A 23,326-nucleotide genomic window follows, 5' to 3' on the forward strand; every position below is an offset into this window, starting at 1 on the left:
GAGAGAGAGAGAGAGAGAGAGAGAGAGAGAGAGAGAGAGAGAGAGAGAGAGAGAGAGAGAGAGAGAACAGGGGAAAATGGCCACAGATCGGTACTCCTCCTGCCTCTGGCCCCATTTCTCCTTATGCTTGTGGGCCTTTCAAAGGGATGGCATTCAGGAAACATAGTACTGCTTAAGGTGGCTTCTATTTGATATACGTCCAGGAAAGCTCTTGAGATGTTTATATTTTCTTGTGTACAAGTTGTACAGCCATAAAAGCACTGTTCACTTAAAGAACCACAGGTGCCCCTGAGGTTCTGTCAGCCCTGAGAACACGCAGACTTTACATTTGACTTTAGATTGTCAGTCCTGCAAGTCTCTGGCCATTCTCACTCAACTAACTCTTTGCATATGCACTACCCTTTCTTTTTAGATTGCATGTTTTGTGTTTGTGTATGTATGTCTTTTCTACTAAAGGTTTGGTTAATAGCTAGAACAGCAGGATGCATTCAGAACAGGTCAGGAAACAGTTAAAATAACGGTCAGACAAGAGCACATCAGAAAGGTCTATCTTGAATGTATGGTAGTGTTTCCTCATATCAAATGATTCATCATAATGGCGATGGGGCCAGTGACACCAGGGTCTCTCTGCACGTTAAATGCACTCCCATCCAAAGATGCTGCCCCTACAGCATCAGCATCTCATAGCACTGATGTTCCAGTAAAGGATGCTGCCTTACAGCATCATCATCTCACACACAGCACTGATTTCCCAGCTGAGGATGTTGCCCTTTCATTGAGGAATGATGATGAACATTCTGTTGGTGTCTTGCTCATAGCTCATTTATCACACTGGTGCAGTCATTACTGATTGCTAATGTGCCATATATTCCCACATTTCTTCCTTTTCTGCAAGATAATTAGTCTTAACCAAATAGGATCCTTTCTGCTGGATGCCCCATTCCACCTTCCTCCCATGACAGCCACGGCCAGTGACTGGCTGATATGGCAAGTATAGAGGAAATCTCTTGCTTCAAAAGGGACTCTTTACTTGGTCCAGTCTGACATACTGTATGAATGAGATCACAATCTCACTCAATGTCTTCTCTTGTCTTTTCTGTTCTTTGGTTTTCCTCCCAAGGGCACTCCTACAACTGAGCACCCTCATGATAATCCCTCCATAAGACAACACTGTTGTTATTTTCCCTTGTAGAGAACTTGGACAGTTATGAAAGCCATTGATTCTTTCAAGGAGACTTAAAATTTTACGCAAGGAAACTCAACATTTTCTTCCAACAATCTGTTAATTAAATCTGAATCCATTTAATATGCTGTATCTTCCAAGCAGACTACAGCTAAAGTTTAAAATTAACTTAAAATGGTCTTAGAAACATGGTGTCTAGTGGAAAAAATGAAAACTTGGGACCTGTAGGGGAAGTTTTCCTTAATTGATGGAGTGGAGCCCTGCCTGAGGTTACTCATATTAAGACCACGTGCTTCAGAACTCTATTTAATTGTCAAGAGTGTTCTGTTTTAATGTAAAAGGGAGCCAATACTCATCATTTTCTTCATTATATAATTGCTAAAAATATAAAAGCATGTAATAAAAAAATGGGAAGATGGGAGAATCTGAAGTTTAAACTTTGAGTCCACAAATTTCTCTTATTCCTTTCATTATTCTAGAGTTTTCCCTTGTGAAATTTCATCAGTGTAACACTTAAGGTTAACTAGAATTTAAAAGAAACCTCCTCAATAATAATAATAATAATAATAATAATAATAATAATAATAATAATAAAGAACATGTGCTTCACTTTAGTGAAAAAGCTGGATATGGTGGTATAATCTCAGCACCAGAGAGGAACACATGGGAGAATGCCTGGGCTATGCTGGCCAGCCAAGTTCCAGGTTTAATGCCAGGCTCTATCTCAAAGAATAAGATGGAGAGTGAAGATATGCCACCTTGACTTCAGTCTCCACATACACACTTTGTACATACACACATAAGTATGTGTGAATGTGTGCGTATCCACATGCGTGTGCACACACAAACACACAGACACACACAGACACACACACACACACACACACACACACACACACACGCATACCACCTAAGAGCACATATTGACCTTTTGCATACTGTCACACAGGTTCAATGATCTCTTGAGTGTCTCACTGCCAATACTCAATTCAGTATCAAGGCAGAATGCTGTAGTAGTTGGCATATAGTAGTTAGATGACACACAGGAAGATGGTCCATGATCCCTACTCTTCTTGTAAAGCCTTAAGGATTTCACAAGAAGATCTACTTGGAGGAAAAAGTGAAATTGCTCTCACCAAGGACTTCAATCAGTTCAGAATTCTCTCCATCTAAGACCTAATCTTGAGTCCTGTTGCCCCAGAGGAAGGGCCATTCATCTCTGGAGCTCAAAGGCACACAGAACTGCTTGCTTCGCTCACATTTCTATGAAAGGTTGGGTTGTCTATCATAGCTTGAATAGGTGACCAATTCTTGTAGGAGGGGACGGCTGAAAGAGGCGAGAAGAAATCACACTCTTTACACCCAAGTCTCAGGAAACATTGAGGAACAGAATGTAGAGCCAGGATTTGGAGAGGACCAGGGAGAAAGTGTCTTCTGGACACTAAAAGACTATTGCATCCACTAACTAACAGCTTCTGTGGTTCCATGCACAGGTCCTGCAGAAGATGTATGGATAGGAATGGGGCTCACAGCAAGGTTTTTGTTTGTTTGTTTGGTTTTAAAGAACATAAAGGTGAGAGGGGGAGTTGGAGATCTGGAAAGAGTTGGAGAAGGGAAGAGGGGCTGAATATGATCGAAATATATTGTATTCACATATAAAAATTTCAAAGAATAAATTAAAATATTATATTAAACTATTAAAAGATATCCCCAGCACCCCCACCATCACCCCAATAGACAAGCCTTAGAGACATGGTTAGACTGGCTGGAGGGTGAGGCTTAGATCTGCTTAATCCACAGGGAGAGGAAGCCAGCTCAGTAGGGAGGGCCTTCGGCATCAAAAGGAACTTGAAACAGTTGGTCAGCTTTGAGCCTATCTTTACTGGTCAATATACTCATGGTGGACATATGACCTTTACAACTTTAAGGACAGGCATCAACCAGCTGCGAGTGCACTTTTGTTTCAGAATCTTGAGTGGTGGTGTTGATGATGGTGGTGGTGGTGGTGGTGGTGGAAGTGATGGTGGTGGTGATTATGGTGGTCGATGCCTCTCGTATCACTTCTGTTCCATCTTGCAGCTTTCTATCCTTTCCGTGTTCTCCTCAAAGGAGACACAGTTTGCTTTGTTAAATACTTTACAAGATCAGGTCAACTTGACTCTTCTTTTTCCCTTTTTTGTTTTTAAAGATAAAAGAGCAGTCAGGATGGGAGATGGCTTAGACCAGTGGTCTTCAACCTCCCATCGGTGACCTTTCATGGTGTGGTGACCTGCCAACCATAAAATTATTTTCAGTGCCTCTTCAAAGCTGTAATTTTTCTACCGTTATGAATTATAATGTAAATATCTGAAATTTGTGGTTTTACGTGATCTCTGTGAAAGGGTTGTATAAGCCCTCAAGAAGTCACAACTGATTGAGGAAAACTGGCTAAGGGGGAAAGCGATTGCTCAGCAAGCAAGATGGTTTGAGTTTGATGCCCCAAGCCATAGAGAAGCCAGAAACAGTGGTGGAACATATTCAGAACCCCAGTGCTGGAGTCGGGTTGGGATAAGGTAGGCAGATTCCTGGAAGTCCTGGCTGAACGGGTGAGTCTAGCAGAAAGGGTGAGCCCCAGCTTCAATGAGAGACCCTGCCTCAACAAATAAGGAGAGCCATAGGGATGGTACCTGACCTTTGACCTCTGGTCTCTACACGCACAGGCGCACACACACCACTCTCAGCATGCTTGAAGGGCTGGGTGTAATCTCAGCACCTTATAAAACCAGGTGTGGTGGCACACAAATGCAATCCCAGCTCTGATGGAGGAAAGGCAGTGTGATTCGAAGTTCAAGGTTACCCTAATTAGTGTCTTTAGCTGCATATGGATCAAGATGCCCTAGTCTGCCATCGTTGGGAAGAGAGGCCCCTTGGTCTTGCAAACTTTATGTGCCTCAGTGAGGGGGAACGCCAGGGCCAAGAAGTGGGAGTGGGTAGGGGAGTGGGTAGGGGAGTGGGTAGGGGAGGATCTGGGGGACTTTTGGGATAGCATTTGAAACGTAAATGAAGAAAATACCTAATTAAAAAAATAATAAATTAGGAAAAAATCTTAGCAGCAATTGTATGTGGTGATAAATGCACTAGACTTCCTTGTTCTTGAGTTTAGTTTGTGTAATAAAATAGACAGTAAAAGCTAATGAATTGAAAAACCCATAGCCTATGCTACATTTGTCATTCTATTAAGAACATCCTTCCCTTCTATCATTTATTATGTGTACACATGATTATTAAACATGTTAAACCAAAAAAAAAAAAGATTACCCTAATTAGAGATACTTAGGCTAGTCTGCCATACATGAAAACTCTGTCTTCAAAAGGTTTTTTTGTTTTGTTTCTTTTTTTGTTTTTTGTTTTTGTTTTGTTTTGCTTTGTTTTGTTTTTAAAGGTAGTTACGTGGAACTGGAGAGATGGCTCAGTGGTTAAAAGTACTTGCTGCTCTTTTAGAAGACCTAAATTTCATTCCCAGGACCTGTTCCATCAGGAGGCTCACAGCTACCTGCCATTCCAACTCCGGCCTCTGTGAGCATACACACACATGCGCACATTAACTGCCCCCCTCCCCCACCTCAGGCATAGACACACACTTTTAAAAAGGCAGCCACAATATCAATTTAATTCAGATAAAATCACAGCACAACCTTCTTTAGTATTGAACGTTACAAAGTTGTATGCTTGAGGTGTCCCGAGAACCCCACTAAGGTAATGGCTGTAACATTCCTCGGAGGTGAACTCATTTCCATGACTCACTCTGAAAAGCACAGGCTCCTTGTCCTTTCACACGCATCACAATGCAACCTAAAATAGATCCTCATCAGCACCTCTTTCAGGGTTATGAATAGCACTACCTTGAAAAGGGCCAAGAGGGATGCATGCATGGGATTCAGAAAGGAGGCATTCAAGAAAACCAAGCAGGAGGCAGGCTGCCTAAGTACTTTGAGCATGGAGCATGACGGGACCCCCTCTGGCTCCCACGCAGGCAACCAGGTGCCACACTCAATGGAGGTGGAGTGGGTGCGAGCTCCGAGAAGGAGTCGCATCTACTGGGCAAAGTGGTTGAAAAACCCGAAGAAGACCTAAGTAAGCATCGGCTTAGACTGTTGACCCCTTTCTCCACCTCTTTATCCACCCCCTTTCTGGGTGGCTGGAAAATCAAATGGTATTTCTCTACCTTCCTGATTGTCACAGTCAATGTGCCCCACTGAAGGGATTCACAGTGGCCTTCCTGATTGTCACAGTCAATGTGCCCAACTGAAGGGATTCACAGTGGGCCACCTCCTGCTCAAGAAGCCAAGGCACTTTGCAGTCTGCCTCTTGTCCTTGCTGGGAGAATGGCATGACAAGTCTGGGTCTCTGGCTTCAGGAAAGAGTGAGGGACAAGGACAAGAAAAGATGTAGCTATTGTCTCAGCCAGTTTGTCTCTGTCTGGTCCGAATACGCGCCAGTGAGATTTGAAAGATGACTTGTTTCAGGGTGGTGGTTTTGTGGCCGTCCTTTATGCAGCATTATGATGGAAATCTGACTAACACAGACGTCGTTTTCTAAATGTGGTTTGTTTAGACGAAGAACAGGCAGAGTTGGGAGCAGAAAGGCAACTCGTGAGGCTGCACGCCTTATCTGAGAACGTAGGCAGGTCTCATGGCTATAGCAGCAATAGATCTGATGCTGCTTCCTTCCCACTGGGAATCGCCCACTTGGGAACAGAAGGTCCCAGGACAAAGGCTGTACTGATGTACTTCATAACACTCTCTGAGGCGGATTGATTAAAACGTCCATCATATCAGAGAGCTAAACTACGGTAGGTCCAGAGGCAATTAGTCTTGGGCTATCTTTACTTTCCCAGTCATTAATAACCCCCTGTGTTTGACCTACCAGCCTTGTGAGACTTGGAGGTAAAGAGCTCTCAGAATATATGTTGACCTTAAACTTCCTCCATCCCAAAGGCTGAGGACGTCACAGATCAGATCACATCTGAGGCTGATACCTGAACCTCTCTGCTTTTCTGTGACATGCTGACCACACCCATATATTTGAAAAAAATAATCCCTTAATTTATAGATTTCATGAACCATTGAAGCATGGTATCGGGGTAGCCTAAATCTGTATTCCTGGGACCATGGCCACTAATATTTGACGTTAGAAGAAACTGTCTCTTAGTCTCTTTTACATTGACACACCCCTTAACTGGACCTTGACAAGGATGAGGGAACCAGAGAACATTCTGCCTTCCTGGCCTCATAGCCATCACTGAGGCATCCAGTTTCAGTGATGACAGGTACAAACATCTCAGGTCTCCTGTGCCTACCTGGAATAACAGGCTCAGGCAGGTATACGTGGGCCACATACAGAAAGGGTATGAAGGGCACCAGGCTTCTGGTGGAGGATGCCAGCTGCTGCCTTGGTTCCAACCATATTCCAAACTAATTCTCCCTCCACCTGGCCCTGTTTGCCTTTGCTTTAGGTAAGGCCCCTCCATCATGGCCACTCCCCACATTGACCTTCTTGCATTTAACTCTCTGAAGCTCAGAGCTGGTCTGTGGGTCCCCTGAACCTGGGCCTCCAGCTCTCATTCCTTTTCCCAGGGACATTGTACCTGTAGGGGTGGGGGTGGGGGTCTTACCCACGATCATGTGGTTGCAGACATCACAGAAGGTGGGCTTCTTAAAGACATGCTCCTGAAAGGCGTGGACCTTGCTGTTGCTGCCGGGGTGCAGGCCAGCCTTGATGGGCATGGACGCTGGGCTTCCAGGGATGGGTATTGGGCTGGGGCCTGGGCTGGCCTTGGCCAGCAGGTCTGCTTGCGGTTTCACATCACTGTTGGTTCTTGGGAAGAAGTTGTCAGCACTTTTGCTCCGCAAGCTCTTGGTCTTGAAAGAAAGTGACCGTTTTAGTTTCTGGAGCTGCAAGGCAATGACAGGACAGCCTCTCTTATGATGGGTCCTGTGACTCCTGTGGGGGATGCAGCCAGCTTTGCCCTAGATCCCATGTATACCTTAACCTGGGAGGTTCTGCCAGGCCCCAAGACGGGCAGTCCAAGGCTGGTAGATACCTGAAATGGGACTCAGTAGTTCACCCTGTGTCCCATGAGCTAGTGAGCAGGGAGAGGCTCCACATGACCCATTCCACCATCTTCCTTCCCAGCCTTGCTTTCTTAGGCCCCACCAATGTGCTGCCTGAAGTCCCAGGACACAAGTCTCAGGACCCTGGGATTTTGACCTTTTGTCTTGAGTTTTCATAGTTGGACGTGAGGTATGAACTCCTGGGTACCAAGGCTGTGTGTAATACTGTCTTCTCTCTCCTATGGCAAGTCAGTAGTTATTTGGCTCTAAGGACAGTGAAGTATACAATGTCTCCCTCTGACTTGACATTAATCTGGCTAAATGGTCTCCAGGACACAAACCAGAAGCTTGCTAGTCTGTTTGTACCTGAAACATGTGGAAAGAAGCATGGACTGTGTGTAAGACATGCCTGTATGCCCACGTGGTATGTGTGTGTGTAGTATATGCATGTGAATAGTGTATGTACATGTGTATTTGTACATGTATGTGTGTTATATATGTGGTATATATATATATGTATATATATATATGCACATGCCTGGGTGTATGTGGTATGAGGGACTGTGAGGTATATGTGTGGTATATGTTTATGTATGTGGTGTGTGTTTAGGACTTAGTATTTCAAAAGCCTTGCTTAGCTCTCCTGGCCCTTCAGGTGTCCTTGCCCTGGTTTTCAGCTTCAGTAAAGTAGATCATTTCTTTCTTTCCTACGGACTTATGGTGAGACACCACATGGATTTGGAAGGGTGCTCACAGGACTTGAGTCCAGTCTGCATTGTTAATCTGACCATGCGGGAGGGAACTTCTGGACGTACAGATGTGAGCGCAGGAGCTTTGTGCTTAAAATCCTCTGAGGACTTCCCTTCTTCTTAGGCATAAAGACCAGCTTTGGCTGAATGTGGTACTGCAGGCCTAGACCCCTAGCTACTCAAGAGGCTGCAACTCTCGGATCACAAGGCCTGCAGAGTGAGTTTGGGTCAGCTTTGGCAAGTCCACGTCTCGAAAATTAAATAGTGAGAAAACAAGGCTGAAGATACAGCTCAGTGGTAGAGTGCCTGCCTGCATAGGTAAAACGCTAGGCTCAGTCCCTGCACTAAACAGACAAAGGGTCCAACTCCTGCTGCTCAGACTCCTGGGCCCTCGGCACTGATCACAGTCTGCACCAACCTTGGCTTTGCTCAGTCTTGCCAGCTAACGTGGTTCTTGAAAAATCTCACAAGCATTTCATTATCAGCCCTTAGCACCCGTCTTTCTGCCACCCAGCTAGAAGGAGTAAACAATGAACTAGCTGTATGGCTTTCAGGGGTTCATCAGCTTTGAGGTGGGCTCCTTTGGTTAAGTATTCATCTGGAGCCATTCTTGCTGTAGGCTATGCATGAAGGTACCCTGTGCTGACTGGAGTCTCCACACAGTGGGGCCAGGCTCTCCAAGGACAGTGAAGAAGAGCTGGTGGGGCAGTGTCAAGCCTGTCACCTCCCTCTCCACCTCTATCTATCTTGACCTCAGAGGACAAGGAAGCCACTGCGGTCACAGAGCTGAGGTTCAGGCATAGCACAAGAAGTGTGTTCTTCTCACCTCTCAATGGTCTTGCCAATTTTCAGCGTGCTTTTGCAATAGACTGAACTCAGGTCATCTGGAACAGCAGCAAGTGCTCTTAACCACTGACTGAATAGAGTCTATTTTCCACTCTGTGAACTTGCTGGCTGGAGGATTTGTCTGGTTTTAGGGATACAGATGAGACGAGATCTCATATTATAGCCTAAGCTGGCTTCGAACTTACGACACAGCCCAGATCGTCCACAGACTTACAAGATATCCTCTTCCCTCAGCCCGCTGCTGAGAGTTCAGATGTGAGCCACCAGGCATTTGAACTTTTATTTCATTTTAATGTCAGGCTGATGAGTGGGAATTAGCAAATAAAAGGCACTTGTTATGAAGCCCAGAGACCTGAGGTCCATGCCTGGGACCCAGGGGATGGGAGAACTGACTCGCACAAGTTGTACTGTGACCACCAGCTGTGTGCTGTGGTGCACATGTACATACACAAGTGCAATTATAGTCTAAAGAATTAGCTATGTATTCATTGAACATTGTACTATCAGATAAGGACATTGCATAAATGTATGTTATTGGTTCAACACATCCTCAAAACTAAGTTACATGTTTATTATGTATTCTAGATGTCTGGCAACAGAGGAACAGATGAGGAATGTGAGTATATATGCATATGTATATGTATATGTATATATATATATATATATATATATATATTCTTTTTGGTCATAAAAATGAAAGTTATGTTATTTGAAAGAAAATGATGTAACTGGAGAGAGTAATTTAGTAGTTAAGTAAATTAACCCAGTCTCAGAAAGAGAAATATCATGTTTTCTTTTACTTGGGATTTTTAGATTTTTATACAGAAGCATAAGAATCACGTATGTATGTATGTATGTATGTATGTATGTATGTATGTATGTATGCATGTGTGTATGACAAGTGTATGAGCAAGGCCAATAGGGAACAAAGAGAACTAATGAGAGAGAAGACTGTATTGGTGTGAAGGAAAAGAGCTCTAAGCCCATTTGAAGGCAGGACCCTGTGGCTCCTTTGGAAGCCTGCCAAATGCTTTCAAGACCAAATGTATGATAACCTGAGGGATTGTGCAAGACAAGGCTCCTTTACCCAGGGAGTTCACTGACCTGAGCCATACCACCTCCTGCAAGACAAAAGGGGACTCTAGTGGAGACTACAACTTCCCAGCCAAGTTCCATGCAGATTATGCACCCTGCTCCCCACCAGAAATATGACTGTAGTTGATGCTATTAAGTTGCACATCTGCTGTGCTGTGCTTACAGGACAGTGTATAACCAACACAGGAGCGTAGGCCAGGAAGGTGTTATTGGAGCCTCCGAGAAATGAAGGAGATCAAGTAACCAGGTCAAACAGCTCATGAAAAGCGGGTTCAAGGTTAGCCTGCCTTCTGCTGACCTCAGGCTCATTCCTTTCTTGGTCAGTGAGTCTCCAGGTGTTGGTTAAGAGTGGAAGTTACCCCAGGTCTCAGGAACACGGAGCCTCTAATGGTCAGTGAGAATGGAGAAAGACTGTGATCGCCAGAAGTTTACACAGAAGTTGGTGCCTTCCTCCCTTGCCCTGGTGTGTGTGGGTGGACACCGTGTCAGGCAAGGGGGTCTGCCTGCTTCTAGAGCCAGAGATTTTGTTGGAAGGCAATGGGACATTTCTTATTGAAATGGACTGCTTGAAAGACACGCCTACCTGGATGAGGGAGAGAGACCCTCATCACCCCTTCCCCCCTCATCACGTGCCCCAGGTAGGAGACCTGGCACTGGGGTCATAAGAGCAGGAGAGAGAGCCCTGCCCTTCACTACCTACAGGACTCAGGAGAGCAGGATCCTGCACCTTGTCTGGGGAGTACAGTAGAGCTGATTGACCCTGGTGTGTGTGTGTGTGTGTGTGTGTGTGTATGTGTGTTTGTGTGTGAAAAGACCTGAGTGGAGGAGGCCTGAGGGTTTGAGCATGGGAGAGCTAGCCTCGACATTTGTCCACCATTCAGTGATATGGATGAGGGAGAGATGCCATGCACCCTCCCCCTACTCCTTGTCACCTATAGCAGGCAGGAGAGCCAGAGGTCATCAGAGCGAGAGAGCAGACCCTGTACCTCACTTAGGTAACACAGTATAGCTGAACTTGATTGCTGGGGGCACAGGTGAGCCAGCCCAAGGGTGTGGCGATGGGAGAGCTGGGCCCTCAACTTGTCTGCAAGGAAGATGTGCATTTCCTCACTCTTGCCCCTTTCCACCTACAGCTGGCCTAGTGGCCTTGAGAGTGGAGACCTGGTCATATCCTTCACCTTCTGCTACACTCAGGAAAGCATGTCCTGGACCTTGAAGGGTAAAGCTAGCCCTGGTTGCAGGGGCTGCTGATGAGCTGACCTCAAAGGTGTGAGAGTCAGAGAGCTGACAGGATGACCAGCTCAGGTACCCCTCAGGCTCAGATCCAGAGCTTTGAATTGACCTATCCCAATATCTCCCCTATCAAGGAACTGCTACAGGAGCTTTGTGATCAAGGGCAACAACAGGATACCTGAGAAGAGTCTCAGTGAGATTTCAGTATTTATTGAGTGGCAGAAGCCAGAGGCTTCCAACCAGACCAACGAGTCCTCACAATAAGCATTAACAAGCAAAAACATGTGGACAAAAGGGTAGATTATGGGACACACTGCGACACACTGTAGTTTCCACAATGAGGTTATTTTTCTTCTTTGTTTGTGGGGGAAGTTGCAAGGATGGAGGATAGGTATAAGGGGGGTTGAGTAGGATTTGGGAGCGTCATGTGAAATTCACAAAGAACTAATGAAAAGTTCTACAAAGCACTTTCTCCGTACAACCTTAAAGGAGCCAAGACCAGAAAGAAAGATACACAATGAGGAAACACAAGCAGAATTTGATAGGCACATAGGTCAAAAATGATCAACTCCTATGCATAACCACTGAGGTAAGTTCTATTTAAAATAATATTCCTTTTAAAATAAAAGAATTAAAAGATATTTTCATGTGTTGTGTGAGTCTACACTACCTGTGTGCAGGTAACCCCAGAGGATAAAGAAGGTGTCGTGTCCCCTGGAGATGGAGTCATAGGTAATTATGAGCAGCCTAACACAGGTGCTAGGAACCAAATTCAGGTCCTCTGGAAGAGCAGCAAGTGCTCTTAACCACCCAACCATACAGTTTGCTCCCACAAATATTTGGAAGTATCTTCTTATGTGTGGGACATGACCCATACCTCAGTGCTTAACATTTCAGGAAACTTTATCCATGTATGTACTCATTTGGTGATTGTAGTCAAATGCTGGGTCTTGTTCATAGCAGTCTGCCACCTAGCTATATCCTCAGTCTCTCATCTTAGAAAACCTTGCAGGGAGGGCATCATTTATCCCTTCGCTCACTGAACAACTCACTAATGAATATCCATTTGCATGCTACTAGGAGCCATTAATAGTGCTCAGTTTTGGTGACCGAGCAGTGAAAAATGTTCAACAGTGAGACTGAACTTCCTAAGGTTTGACGTCTAATAGTCAGAGGAAAATAAAGAATAAAAGGCAACATACTTGGGTGAACACATATGTTACAAAGGGAAATAGCAAGAGATATAGGCTTTCAAAGGTCACAAGCAGGCTTATTTGACAGGTGACATTTGAGCAGAGATGTGAAGAAAGTGGTGGATGGGTGATGTTATAGGGGAGCATTGTGGTGAGTGGCAATAACTAGCCTCAAGACATTGCTGGGAGCTGGGCAACCAGCAGAAGAGCATTGTGGGTCATCAGAAATCTAGCAGCAATGGTCCTGGTGAGAAACCAAAACTTCCCGCAGCAACCAATGAAGATGCGGCAAGGGTAGGAATCCCAAGTCAGCTCAGGTTGGGGCTTCCTTGCTGGTCGTGGTAAGGGCTGAGGAATTTATCCTAAGGGCAATGGTTCAGAGCCAGGAGGTGATGAGGGCAGACATTTATTGGACGGGCTGCTCTAGGGAGTGTTTGAGAAACAGATGGTTAGGAGGCAAGATTGAGGTAAGGAGACCTGCTGGGAGATGCCTGTAAAAAGTAGCCGGCAGAGAGGTGATTCTGACAGGCCTGGTAAGACACGCACGCCTGGATTCCAGGCGCATTGGGAAAGTGAACCCAGGAGTTTGTTGAAGGGTAAGAGGATGTGAATCAATTGCTTTAAGATTTCTGATGGGTGCAACTGAGTGAACAGAGGCACGCCCTTTTACTAGAAGAGCATCAGAGAAGACATGTTGTCATGGAGACCAGAGGTCTGAGATGCTCATTTAAAATTCGGGGGGACTGAAAATGTTGGTAAGTAGATACATGATGCTGGCATTCAGGAGAAAGGTCTGAGATGGAGAGTGAGTGGGGAGGCGTGGAGATGCGGACAGAAAGCAGGGCCACGAGACCAAAGGAAATCATTATATATGTCATGAGCAGACCCGTGAGAGACACTGCCCGAGGACAGAGCCCAGGACAGTGCAAATGTAGATGAGAAGAAGACTCATGTTTGAGAAGCTGCCAAGGAAGGGGACCTAGAGAAAGGGGTATTATGGAAGCTAAAGGCAGGGAATGACTGGGAGAAGGATGAAAAGCCAATGGAGTCAAATGTATTCCAACCCCAATTTAAGTCACATGAGGTTTAAGGCTCTGCAAAAGGTAGTCTTTAAGAGATAGCAGAACAACAGAATTTGTGAAGCTCTGAGTGCGTGATAACAAGGTTTTGAGAAAGAATGTCCAGAGAGGAGGACGTAGATGTTGGTGGGAGGCCAAAGAGAGTTTCTCTGAGTTTGCCTTGATGCAGATTAGTAAAGATCATAGCTGGAGGAGGCTGTAACATCTTAGCATTTGTTTGTGGAGAATTTTGTTTAAATGGTAGTTACTTTCAAGCTGCTTTTAATCTGATGGTGCCTTACAGGTCTGGCTGTTAAGCTCTACCCTTGAGAAGGGGTGGGTGTAATGTACAAGACTTGGGCAGCTAGCAGAAGGATACAAGCAAGCCAGTAGGGCTGGTGCTTATTGAATACAAATCTTTCATGTGTGTGCTGTCTGTGAGGGTGTGGTTTATGTGTGTGCAGGTACATGTGAAGGCCAGAGAACACCAGATATGTTGTTCTTCAGGTGCCATCGACCTCATTTTTTGAGACAGGAAGTAGTATAAGATGTTTAGGCAGTATCTTCTGGGATCCACCTGTTTCCTTTCCACAGTACTGGAATTGCCAGTCATCTATGACCATGACTGGCATTTATTTTTAACATGGTTTCTGGACACTTGCAAGCATGATACTGTCTGAGCCTCCTCTAGACCGGGATACAGATCTTTCGATTGTTCAGAACACTAGAGAAACCAGGAGGGAGAGGGAAGAGGTGTCAAGAACTGGACGAGAAAGACTAGCTTATAGATGGAAGAAGCTGATGCACTGTGGAGCAATGTACAGTGGTGAGCAGGATGCTAGGAAGGCACAGATCATCTGTTCTAGATCACTACCTATCTTACAGATGAGAAACCAGAGACACGGCGTGTGGTAGTTTGAATATGCTTGACCCAGGGAGTGGCACTATTAGAAGGTGTGGCCTTATTGGAGGAAGGCTTTGAGAGGTGGGCTTTGAGACCCAACTCCTAGCTGCCTGGATGTTAAGTCTTCTCCTGTTTATCTTCAGAACAAGATGTAGAACTCTCAGCTCCTTCAGCACCATGTCTACCTGAATGCTGCCATGATCCTGCCTTGATGAAAATAGACTAAACCTTAGAACGAGTAAGCCAGCTCCAATTAAATGTTGTCCTTTATAAGAGTTGTCTTGGTTATGGTGTCTCTTCACAGCAATGGAAACTCTCACTAAGACACATGGCAAACTCTAGTAAGCTACAGAATGACGCTCCAGATATAAGTCTCTGACCTCAAAGCCCCGCAAAGCCAAATGAACTTTGGTGAGAAAGTAACCCACCTTCAAGCTCCTCTTAGAAAAATCTCTCAGCTTTTTATGATTTGTCACCTTGGTACCAGCTGGGATTTTAGCAGTGATCTACACAGCTACCATGTTGGTGCCACTTAGGTGGCAGTTCATTAGGAAGCACAGACATTGGGCATCCTGAGAGCACATGGAGAATTTAGCCTGAAGACGACCTTAATGCAGACATGTTGATTCACCCGTTGGTGAATTTGCAGTTGAGATGAAGCTAAGTAACCAGCATGTGCTTGGTCTTCCAAGCAGAACCTCAAGTCCGAACTCTGTGGGAAACCAGTCTGCCCGCACAGGCAGCAGCCTGCGAGGCATACAGTTCCTGTGGGCACTCAGAGCGTATTTTCCTGCTTGTTGATGCTAAACCATCAGTTACCTTTACAAACACCGTCTCAGCTATCTAAAACAGCGTCAGTACCACACCGGCTTCATATCAGGACTCAGATGAGGTCATCAGAGAACCGTTGACAAGCAAATATCTCATCCTGAATTTTCCTATGTGATCTACATCTTTGATTTGGTAAAGGAACATGCTTTTCCTCTTGACATTTTATGTCCTCTAAAATAGTTTACATCTTCTTGTTGAAATAGTCAGCTTTTTTTTTGCCTGTAAAGATATGATTAAATTAATTGATGATCTAAGCATGAAGGGAATAGGTTACTTGGCAAGCATAGACAGATGATCAACCCCTGCCCACGTGCATTCCCTCTGAGACACACTCCCCTTCACCCTCCATCAACCATGTGGACAACTAACTGAATCTATTTCTAGTTTAGCTGAGGCTGTGGTTTGTCAGAGTATTTCCCAGACACACCCAAGGCTAGTGGGCAGACACAGTATGCTCTGACTTTGGGAAAGTACAGGGCCTATGATGAACGTGCCAATTTTCATGCTGAGTTTTTAATTCTTGCATTGGATTTCTTTGTGTGTGTGTGTGTGTTTTGTGTGCATGCATGTTCATGCACACATGCACATATATTTGTGTGCACATAAAAGCCAGGCCTTGGGTGCTTTCCTCAATTATTTTCCACTTCAGTTTTTGAGCCAGGCTCTTTGACTGGATGCAAAGCTCACTGATTGGCTGGCTACCTGGCTAGTTCTTGGGATCTCCCTTCCTCTGCTTCCTCCTTGCTGGAATTACAGCACTATGCCTGCCTTTTTAGGTGGGTGCTGAGGACTAGAATTCAGGCCCTTATGCTTATATGGCAAGCACTTTATTGACTGAGCCATCTCCCTGATCCATGTCTGATTTCTTTCATTGCAAGCACAATTCATTCTGGGTTAGATTCACAAGAGTTTAGACAGTGATTTAAAGGTCAAAAAATTTCCCCCAGTTGTATTAATGAATAGCCTATAAAGCAACATGTATTAAGCAGGACCAATTCCATATTCTACTCCCAATAGCTGCATGGTTGAAGGAAGTCCCTGAAGCCTCGTGGCTTGAGTCCCAGTAGGAATGGGGAAGATTAACTTCATGCTTCCAAATTTTCTCACAGCCCTGACACTGCAGAGCATTGTGAAGAAAAAAAAAAAGACCAAAGTCCAGTCTTCAGCTGTGTAGGGTGTATTTGTACAGACAAGCAGCAACACTGAGAACACTTGGAGATGACAGAAGACCACACCTTGATGTCACAAAGTAGTAAGAAGACTATGACTGCTGCCTAGTCAAAACTGTCAGAGAAAGGAGGCGCTGGGAGAGCGGGAAGAGTCAGAAACATTCTTTCCAACCCCCTAAAATGAATTAAGCTTTACTTTTGAAACAGGATCGCATATTAAAGCCTAGGTTAGTCTTAAACTTACAATGAAGCAAGGATAACCTTGAACTTCTGTCTTTGTTATGGGATACAAGAGCCACAGTATCCTCTCCCTTTGGATGGACTCATTCCTCTAACTTTGTTTCTAGTCACTGTCTCTGTCTCAGACACATGGACACAGTAATAGCACCACACCAGAGATTTCCAAAGATGTCCACGTCGTCGTTTTTTTCTGCAATGACTCCTGGGTATGCTATCAGCATAGTAATACATTGTCCTGAGTATGATGTCAGCAGAGTCATATATTGTCTCCTAAGTATGATGTCGTCAGGGTCATGCACGATACATTTAGAGACTCCTCCTTGGAAAGAGAGTCTGTGTGCTGAGAAAAAAATGAGGTGAGAAGCCACTAGCAGTGAGGGAGGGTATAAGTTCAGGGACTAGTCTCAGTATAAGGAAATAGTCTGAGGTTCCACTGGGTCCTGAGAGGAGAGGGGTTTACAGCATTAGATGCCAGTTGCTCATGTGTAAGTAAATAGAGCCGTGAGGGAGCTGGGCTGGGGAGGGTAAAAGGAAGCAAACTTAGTAGTGGTTGGAGCAAAGAAATTGAGCTTAATCTATTTCCAGATGGAGTGTGTACTGTAAACTTGCCCCCCCCCTTTTAAACTCAGAAAATCATTAGCAATGTTCACTTTGGTCTTTGAGGTATAGACATGAGGGTTCATTATTAGCCCAAAGGAAGGCTTGCCCGAAGTCATCTGATGTAGAATGAATGTTTCCATGACTCTTATCATCCTTGGAGTCTTACCAGGGTCAGTTCGGTCTAAAAGGCACAGAGGATGAATGGTAATTATGGCTGTTGATCCACATGGCCTATCAAGGCCATTCAAGCCAAGCTGTGAGATACTGTGGCCACTAAGCCCCACTATATTTGGTCATATTTAATCTCTTCTGCTTCACATGCTGTTGTTGCTAAGGGAAACTGAGGAGGGCTCAATTTTGGGACCAATCATTTTTCTTCAAGAGCAAAGAAAAGGGCTTGACTCTTGATAGACGTTGACTGTGTGAATCACGGAAAAAGCCTTCTCAAAAGCATACAAGATGTTTAGACCATGAGCTATTCAAGAATTTGATTCACAGAAGCCACTGATTAAATAACCAGAGGACTACAGAATAAACAAATACACTATGCACAAAGCTAAGCTTTGTTTGTTAAGCACTGCTTTGTAAACAGTAGGGACTGATCACAGTCTGAATTGTCTTCCCTAAGTCATACACTGAGGGTTTAACACTCCACCCTGTACCTCCGAATGTGACTATGTTTGGAGATCTGGCTTTTACAGAGGTAATGAAAGTCAAAACAAGACCATTACAATATGCTGTAACCTAATCTGACTGGTGCTCTCACCAGAAGAGGACATTTCGGGGGATGGGGAGATGACGAGTGGAGAAATTTTTGCTGTACAGGCACTGGTGTCCAAGTTCCCATCTCCACATAAGAGCTGGGTGCAGACTCACACATTTGTAATGCCAGCACTTGGAGAACAGAGATAGGCAGGCCAGTGGAGCTCAATGGCTAGCTTTATGCTGAATTGGTGAGTCCTAGGTTTAGTGAGAGACCCTGTCTCCAAATATAAGGGAGTGAGTGACAGAGGAACAGAGGAAGGTATCCAACATTGACCCATGACCTCTATGCACATGAATGGCTCATATCCACCCTCATCCAACACCCCCACATGCACACATGCATGCATGCACATGCACTCACCCACACATGCACACATGAAAAATAATGCACATAGACACAGGAAGGCATGACCAGGTGAGGACACAGAGAAGGAGCTCTCTGAAAAGCCAGGAGAGGGAAGCCTCAGAACATTATATGTGGATTAGGATTCCCCAGCCCCTAGAATGAAGAAAAAAACTAACCCTATTATTTATGCTATCCAATCTGTGGCATTTTGATTACAGCAACTGTAACAAACTAACAGTCCTCAATAAAAGCTTGCCAAGGGACAGCACTGTGTTCCTAGAGTGATGCCTATCTATCAGAGAGAGCTGCACCAAGGTGGCTCCTGTTCTGGTCCTGGTAATGTCTACCACACATTCACCCAGAGTACAGCCTACTAGGTAACATGAACCCGGAGGCTGGCTTAGGCATGTCTATGACCATGGCTTCTGGAGATGTCTATAATTTCACCGTAAAGCTCAGTATCCCATGTCACCAGGCAACCATGTCCTGAGCACTACACTACCAGGGCAAATTCTGTTCACTCTCACCTTATACTAAGTGCACAGGACTCTCCTTTATCCCTTTATCCTTACCTATAGAAGAGTTTTTGCCAGGGGACTGGTACTTTGTTTAACTTAGATTTCCCAGATTTGCTGGGAGGGCGACCACAGAGTTATCTAAACAGTGTCCTTGCTTACAGGACCCCAAGTCTTCCTTTCTGCCAACTTTAACTCCATTCTTTGCCAGGAACTTTGGCCAACCTCCTGTCTTCTCTCCAAACCACATAACTCTGTACCTGTGGTGTGTTGCTTGCCCTGCCTTGCCTCTGTACCACATCTTGGCAAGCTATGTTATAATACCACTGCCCTGTGGATTAGAAGGAAACAGAGAAAATGGTTTCTCCTGACCACGAGGCCTAAAGCCAAAAGGTTTCATCAGCCCCAGTCTAAGGGGGTGGTGGATGTGAAGCACATGTTTAAGTGTACGCAGACTGAGGAACCCCAGTGGCAGACAGGCAAGACCGAAGGAGAGGCTCGATCTAGGATATACCTTGGAGGTGGTTCAAGGACTTGGAAGGGACATTTTTCAGGGTACGTATGTCAGCTGTGATAAATAGAGTGCTGCTCTGAGCAGCTTCCCACATAGTCTCACCGTGCTCAGGCTGCATCCGGCTGGCACAGAAACCAGCCTAGAAGAACATGTGACTCACTCTGGTCTACCTTATGTGTCTTCTGGGATGGCCCTGAGACCTGAGCAAGGCTTGGAATGGGAGCTTGGTGGTCTATGGTGTGGTTGGTTGCTTACAGGAAAAGGTCCCTGAACCTTGTGCTGATAGTGTGTCCTTGAAAGCAATGTCCTTCCTCGAGTTCTTGTCATTTGGACTGGGAATAGCCAGTCCAGCATTTCACTCAGTTCATCAGGCCTCGGGTTCTGAAGTTACCCATGATTACCTGCTTCTGTTCTATCCTGTCCAGTGACCCACACATCTATCTGGATCTCTTTAAAAATCTATGCAGAATCCATCCACTTGGCAGATTTCCAATGCCATCATGTGGGTCCCCTCTGACACCCACCTCACTTGAACCACTTCCCTTCTCCAGGGTCCTCTGCCCATGTCCAGGAATTACATTCTGTTTTCACCCTACTTCCTGAAAAGAAGCCCCCAGTGATTTTCTAAGATGGAGGCCTGATAACAGTTCCTTACCCTAGGTACTGTCCCACCAGATACCCCTTCAGTGCCCAGCAAGGCCTGGCTGGAACTGAGGATTGGCTATCCCAATCACTCTTGTTCTTCCTTCTTTTCATGCCTTTGACTCTGGTCAGCTAATCCAAGAGTGCTGCTGCCTGGGCCTCTGCTGCCCCTGCCCAGGCCTCTGCTCCTCCTGAATAGGCTTTCTCATTTCCCAGTCTCTTCAGATCTAAGCCCTAGCTCTGTTCTACTTGTCTTATCAGAGTGGTTTTTTTTTAATTATATATATTTTATTTTAGCTGTTTATTTTAAAGAGTTTTAAGCTCATGGAACATTGGCAAGAATAACCGAGGAGTACAGATCTCCCCTTTAGCAAGACCGAACAGTTGTTAATGATTTCCCAATGTTTGCTTTCCTTATTCTTTCTTCTGGCCCATCGATAAGGATTATAATAATGATTGCCATTGCTATTGTTTTTAGGGGGTAGACATTAAATAAACAAGCCTTCAACATTTCTGAACTCTTTGATGCATATTTCTGGAGAAGAAAAGTATTTCATTATGAAAATACCTTACTTATGCTCAGATTTCGAAAACCAGACCAGTGATATCTCAAGAACATTAAAAAAAAAAAAAAAGAACCTTCCTTAGTATGTCATCTAAGATTGCATATTTCTTTTAGTTTTGAGTTCTCATTTGGCCGGAAATAGCACATTGGTTTTTCTTTGACATTGGTGACATTTCCATCTTTAAAGAGCACAGAACTGACATCCTGTAGAAACTTGTCCGGGGTCTCTTCACAAGCCAGTGAATGTTACACAGTTGAGAAGAGATGTCACAGACATGGCACTGTGCCGTCAGTGTATGATATCAGAGGCACATGATGTCTGGCTATGTGTCACGGATTTATGGCGTTGTGAGTTCTTTGGCTCCTAAGCTGGAAGGAAGTCTCTGAAAGGAGAGGCCATTTCCACTGTTTTCTGACCTTTCGTGTCTCAGAACCTAAGATGTTATTGATGCTCAATAAATCTTGCCCGAAAGAAGGAATCCAAGCGTGACTGACTCTAAAACCCAGTGCAACTGACTACCAGGTAAAGGGCTCGCTAAGTACTTTCAGTGATAAAAGTCCCTATACATTTGGAAGTGGAGGACTTGGGGATGGGGCTAGTGACAGGGAGGAAGAGAGGAAAAGGCGGGGCAGACGCTGCCTGCAGAGGTGAGTCACAGGTCATTCTCCCCCAGCAGTCCTCAGCCTAGGGTTAGGCCTTGGAGGGGTGTCTGTGGATGAGGGGGAAAGAGGCTGGGGACAGAAAGACTGGAAACCACAGGAGTCAGAGTCGCATTTTGTTACAGATGGAGTAGACTCTGTAGTAAAAAACAAATGAGGTCCTAATGATCAACTAGGAGGCAAGAGCTGCCCCACATTCTTAAAAGTTGATGAGCAGAGTAACAGATCCCATCCCATCCTGTTAGCAGGGCAAGGTAAGAGGAACAAGACTTTGGCAGAGATCCTGCCACAGGGCTCGCGCCATCATAAATGCTTGCCCTCCTCCGGATCTGAGAACATCTCTTTACTGATATTGCTTACTGGATCTAAAATGACTAGCAGGGAGAGGAGTTGAACCCAAGCTTCTGAGTGCACATCTGAGGGTCTTCCCTCAGTCTGGCTCTGCGGTCCTCAAGTGTAGGAACTCAAGAGAAACTTAGGTCTTGTGAAAAGAAGTCAGTTTGTATGCTGATGACTGTGTATCTCAAACAATGAGTGCGAGCCTTGCTGTCCCATTTTCAATTCACAGTGGAGCGTCTCCGTGGCTGCAGCTGAGCTCACAGAACTTAGCAAATGACTGCCTATTAAACAGCTCACAGCTTTCATGGCTGCCTGGAGAGTCTGAGCTGGCAACTCCAATCCCAAATATGTGCAGAGCCTTAGATGATACTTCACCCAATGGAACAGCCAATCCAGGGAGGAAGACAATCACTGGAGTGTCCTTTGCCATAAGAACAGCAGAGTCCTTTTGGTTTTTTGTTTTGTTTTGGATTTGGTTTTGAGATGGGGTCTTACTGTGTAGACAAGTCTGGGCTGATACTCACAGAGACTCTTCTGTCTCTGTCCCCTGTGTTCGGGGATTAAAAGGCATGTGCCACCATGAGTGGAGAGGTGCAATAGATTTTAACGAACTTACCAGAAGATAAATAGGAACAAAATGCATGATCTTCTTGGACAAAAATGTCACTATAAAACTCAATACTACACATAATGAATATATGCCAATAATGATTTTGAAAGAAATATCCTAGAGTTAGATTTTATCAAGTGAAAGGGGGAATACCTACTCATTATGTTACTTTTATGTTTTAAATTTACACTTTCTATTTACTTATTATTTATTTACTGTATGAATGCATGTATGTGTGTCGGTGCCTACATGCCTTCTTGTGTGTGTATAGGTACTCAAACGACTTGTAGGAATCAATTCTTGCCTTGTGTTATTTGGGTCTTAGGGATCAAACTCAGGCTGTCAAGCACCAAGAGCCTGACCCTCAGAGCCATTTCATCTGCCCAAACTACTAACTTTGAACATTTAAACACACTTGATGTGTTGAAGTATTTTTCTGAATCTTTCAATTCAGTGGGTTCCAGGGTTCCATTATCCATGAGAGCACAGCACAGTAATACAATACTTGATGTTCCTTTTTCTTAACATTTATTTTGGAAATAATTTTAGTCATATGGGCAAGTATCAAAATAGAGGCATCCTCATATGCCTTTCATTGGGCTTCCCCTTACCACCTCTACTCATGTTTGACATAGCCACGGTAAACCCATCCCAGTCAACACAGGAGCACTGCCATAAAACTACCATGCCACTACACACATCCTGGAACGTTGCCTTGTGAAAAGTAGCTGGCCAGCATCCTTTCTTTCTCTGGCAGAAACCAGTCTTGTGTTCCACAAGGCACTTAGCTACATTCTGTCTTCTGCGTCCTCCCCTACATGGCAGGCCCTGAGTTTTTCTGTGCTCCTGAGCTCTTTCCAAGGCTTCTGACTAAAACTTTGGTGAAATGTCCATTAGTTTGTTTTTATTCGATGCTTTTTCTTTTTTTCTTTTTTTTTAGGATTTTTTTTAAAGATTTATTTATTGATAATATGTAAGTACACTGTAGCTGTCTTCAGACACACCAGAAGAGGGAGTCAGATCTCATTACGGATGGTTGTGAGCCACCATGTGGTTGCTGGGATTTGATCTCTGGACCTTTGGAAGAGCAGTCGGGTGCTCTTACCCACTGAGCCATCTCACCAGCCCCTCGATGCTTTTTCATTATTCTGCAACATTAATCTGGGACCTCCTAATC

The 23,326-nt window shown here is 44.8% G+C and overlaps 1 protein-coding gene across 3 annotated transcripts in view; it reads right to left on the minus strand.

The window, feature by feature from the left end:
* The window catches only part of Stac (SH3 and cysteine rich domain), a 123,460-nt gene that overhangs the window by 63,377 nt on the left and 36,757 nt on the right, over positions 1 to 23,326 (minus strand). For 2 of the 3 annotated variants that reach the window (XM_021172828.1, XM_021172829.2), the window contains exon 2: positions 6,837 to 7,116. The exons of the other annotated variant lie outside the window; for it this stretch is intronic. In XM_021172828.1, coding sequence (XP_021028487.1) covers positions 6,837 to 7,116 — 280 coding nt within the window. The remainder of the gene's footprint in view (positions 1 to 6,836; positions 7,117 to 23,326) is intronic. 3 annotated transcript variants of the gene reach the window in all.

Source organism: Mus caroli, chromosome 9, assembly GCF_900094665.2.
Source record: "Mus caroli chromosome 9, CAROLI_EIJ_v1.1, whole genome shotgun sequence".
Taxonomy (NCBI): Eukaryota; Metazoa; Chordata; class Mammalia; order Rodentia; family Muridae; genus Mus; species Mus caroli.